This window comes from Drosophila eugracilis, unplaced genomic scaffold (genome assembly GCF_018153835.1).
Source record: "Drosophila eugracilis isolate 14026-0451.02 unplaced genomic scaffold, ASM1815383v1 contig_2154, whole genome shotgun sequence".
Taxonomy (NCBI): Eukaryota; Metazoa; Arthropoda; class Insecta; order Diptera; family Drosophilidae; genus Drosophila; species Drosophila eugracilis.
Genome location: NW_024573038.1, coordinates 5,821,774 through 5,824,357, shown reverse-complemented (window position 1 = coordinate 5,824,357; position 2,584 = coordinate 5,821,774). Strand labels below are relative to the sequence as shown.

The 2,584-nt window shown below is 42.3% G+C and overlaps 1 protein-coding gene across 1 annotated transcript; it reads left to right on the top strand.

Annotated features, from left to right (window-relative positions):
* Window positions 1-98: 98 nt before the first annotated feature.
* Window positions 99-2,502, top strand: LOC108114245 (insulin-like growth factor-binding protein complex acid labile subunit). The gene is made up of 3 exons (XM_017225134.2): window positions 99-454; window positions 539-945; window positions 1,374-2,502. The coding sequence occupies exons 1-3, from the start codon at window positions 124-126 to the stop codon at window positions 2,406-2,408; spliced, it is 1,773 nt and encodes a 590-aa protein (XP_017080623.1). The 5' UTR covers window positions 99-123; the 3' UTR covers window positions 2,409-2,502.
* The last annotated feature ends 82 nt before the right edge of the window (window positions 2,503-2,584 follow it).

Sequence of the window (2,584 nt, the reverse complement as noted above, 5' to 3'; positions counted from 1 at the left end):
CCTATCAATAGAGAAAGATAAACAAGTGTGTGTTTGATTTGGAGACATTTCACAGCTGTTTAGTGGCCAGCCCCTTGGCAAGATCCCATCAATGACGCCCCAAACCGGCTTGGATAGTGCGGCATGTACAAGTACATCCCCCCGATGACTCTTCTCTTTCCAAACTGGATTTGCATTTTCATTCGCATTCTGTGGTTGCGCGCGGATCATCAGTTGTGGCCGAACTGTGGAACAGGAATGTTGCTGACTGCCAAGTGGGTTCTGCCGCTTTTGCTATGGCTCTCTCTTGGGGGATTTCCCTTGTTAAACGGCGTCGATCTCTGCCAGCCCATCGGTTGGCGGAATTTCCAGTGCAACGAGGTCGCATCTCTGCAGGATCTGGTAGATTTGGGAGCTGAAAACTGGCATACCCTCTCTATAAGTAATGCGCAAACAGAATTGGAGGTGGGCTCAGGTGAGGCCAGATAAATGGGCAAGGTTTAATATATAGTTAAACATGCAGTGCAATGTCGCGGGATACAAACTAAAACTTTTCCAGGCGAAAATGCCGATCATTTGGCCAACTTAGTCGAGCTGGACTTAACTGCAGCAGCCCCAATAAACCTTCATACCAGCGGCTTTTCTATTCTACCCAATCTGCGGTACCTAAACCTCAGTGGCTGTGGTCTCGCTGATATCCAGGGTAACCACTTTGCGGTTGACTCATCACTTCAGCGGCTTGATTTTAGCCACAATCAAATGGATCATCTGGACCGGGACTTTTTTGGCAATCTGAGAAAACTGATTTATGCGAATTTTTCGTATAATGCCCTAAGGCAATGCGATCTGCCCCATATGCCGCTGCTCAATCGCCTGGAACTGAGCCACAATCGCTTGGTAAATGCCACTTTTGGGGTCTGTCCACAGCTGCAGGAATTGATTTTGAATAACAATCAACTGGCACAGGTGAGGTAAAAAATATATTTAAATTGAGACATTGCTAAGGTATTGCCACTTGACCGCAACGAACTTCAATAGCTACTGATTGCTTAGACGGATTTACAATTTGTTAAATTGGTCGTGGTGATCTATAGCTTTTAGACGGGTTGTAAAATAAAAGTTGGATAAATCTTGTTTACTAATGAAGGCTGAAAATTTTAATTGAAAAACCATATTTGAGAGAGTATGAGAGAATTAATTCTAATTATAAAGCTGATCAAAATATTTGCAAACAACTTAGTCCCATACTATGTAGTTTTGTAAACAACTTTATGAAAGTGCATCTGGGATATCTAGTGATATAAACTCTATAAAATTAAAATACGAATAAAACGACTGATTTTAAAAAAGGAATTATAAAATTAATAATAATAAATTCTATATTTAATTTTTAGTTGGACCTGAACGCCTTTCGCGGACTCCATGGTCTGCTAAACCTCCAGCTCAGCGGTAACAGGTTAAACACCATTGGCCAGGAAACCTTTGAGCCACTTTCCCAACTGCGAATACTAAACCTCTCACAGAACGCTCTTGATGCACTCCGTCCGAATGTATTTGGAGCGGTGCAAAACTTTGTACTGCATTTGCAGCAGCTAGATCTGTCAGGTAATCGGATACGCCTTCTGTTTGACAATCAATTTCGTGTGCTGGCCAGATTACAGATGCTAGATGTGTCCAGGAACAGTATTGCCAGCCTAAGTCCCGGTCATTTTGTGGGATTGGGTTCTTTACGAAAGCTATATATGCAGTATAATGCTATCCTAGAAATCAAATCGGGAACCTTTGCCGCCCTGTTGAACCTCGACACATTGGACTTGTCGTACAATAACCTAGAATTCCTGGAAGAGCAAATCTTTGGAAGCAACACCTTGTTACGAATGCGACGGCTAAATCTGAATGGAAATCGTATGAAGTACCTACATCCTCTGGCTTTCTCATCGCTGCCATTTCTGGAATACCTAAGGTTGGGTCACAACGAACTAAAATCCTTAGATGTGCGGATGTTTGCACCCATGCGGCGTCTTCAGAAGCTTCATTTGGGCCACAATCTACTGGAAGAGATCAACCTGGATGTGCTGGAAAGCCTTAGTAGCGTACAAGAGATCTTGGTGGATAACAATCGCCTTACCTTTCTGGCAAAGGTGAATGTGAGCTTCCCAAACCTGAAACGCGTATCCATTGAGGGCAATCCTTGGCAGTGTCCTTGTTTTGTGAAACTACAACAATGGTTAGCCACCAGGGATGTTGTTTATCTACGGGAAAATACGGGCTACTATAAGGGTGAACGACCCCTTTGCATTGTGACTAATGTGGATTACTGTATTCAAAATCTGCAAGCAGTTCGAAGACTTGGAATTTTAGGAGATTTCCAGGGGGAACAGGTAGAGGCAGATGCCTTTGACGACGATGCCAGTGCAGCACAAGACTGATTGCTTTTAAAAACTTATGGAATTCTATTAGAATACATTTTTAAAGTTCATGATAATCATATTACCCTATAGGATTTAATAAAAACCCTAAGAAAGCAAATTATCTTGTTAGTCCACCTTATTAGCCCTAGGATAAGCTAAACCTTCACTTCACAAAACTTTCATTCAATATCACA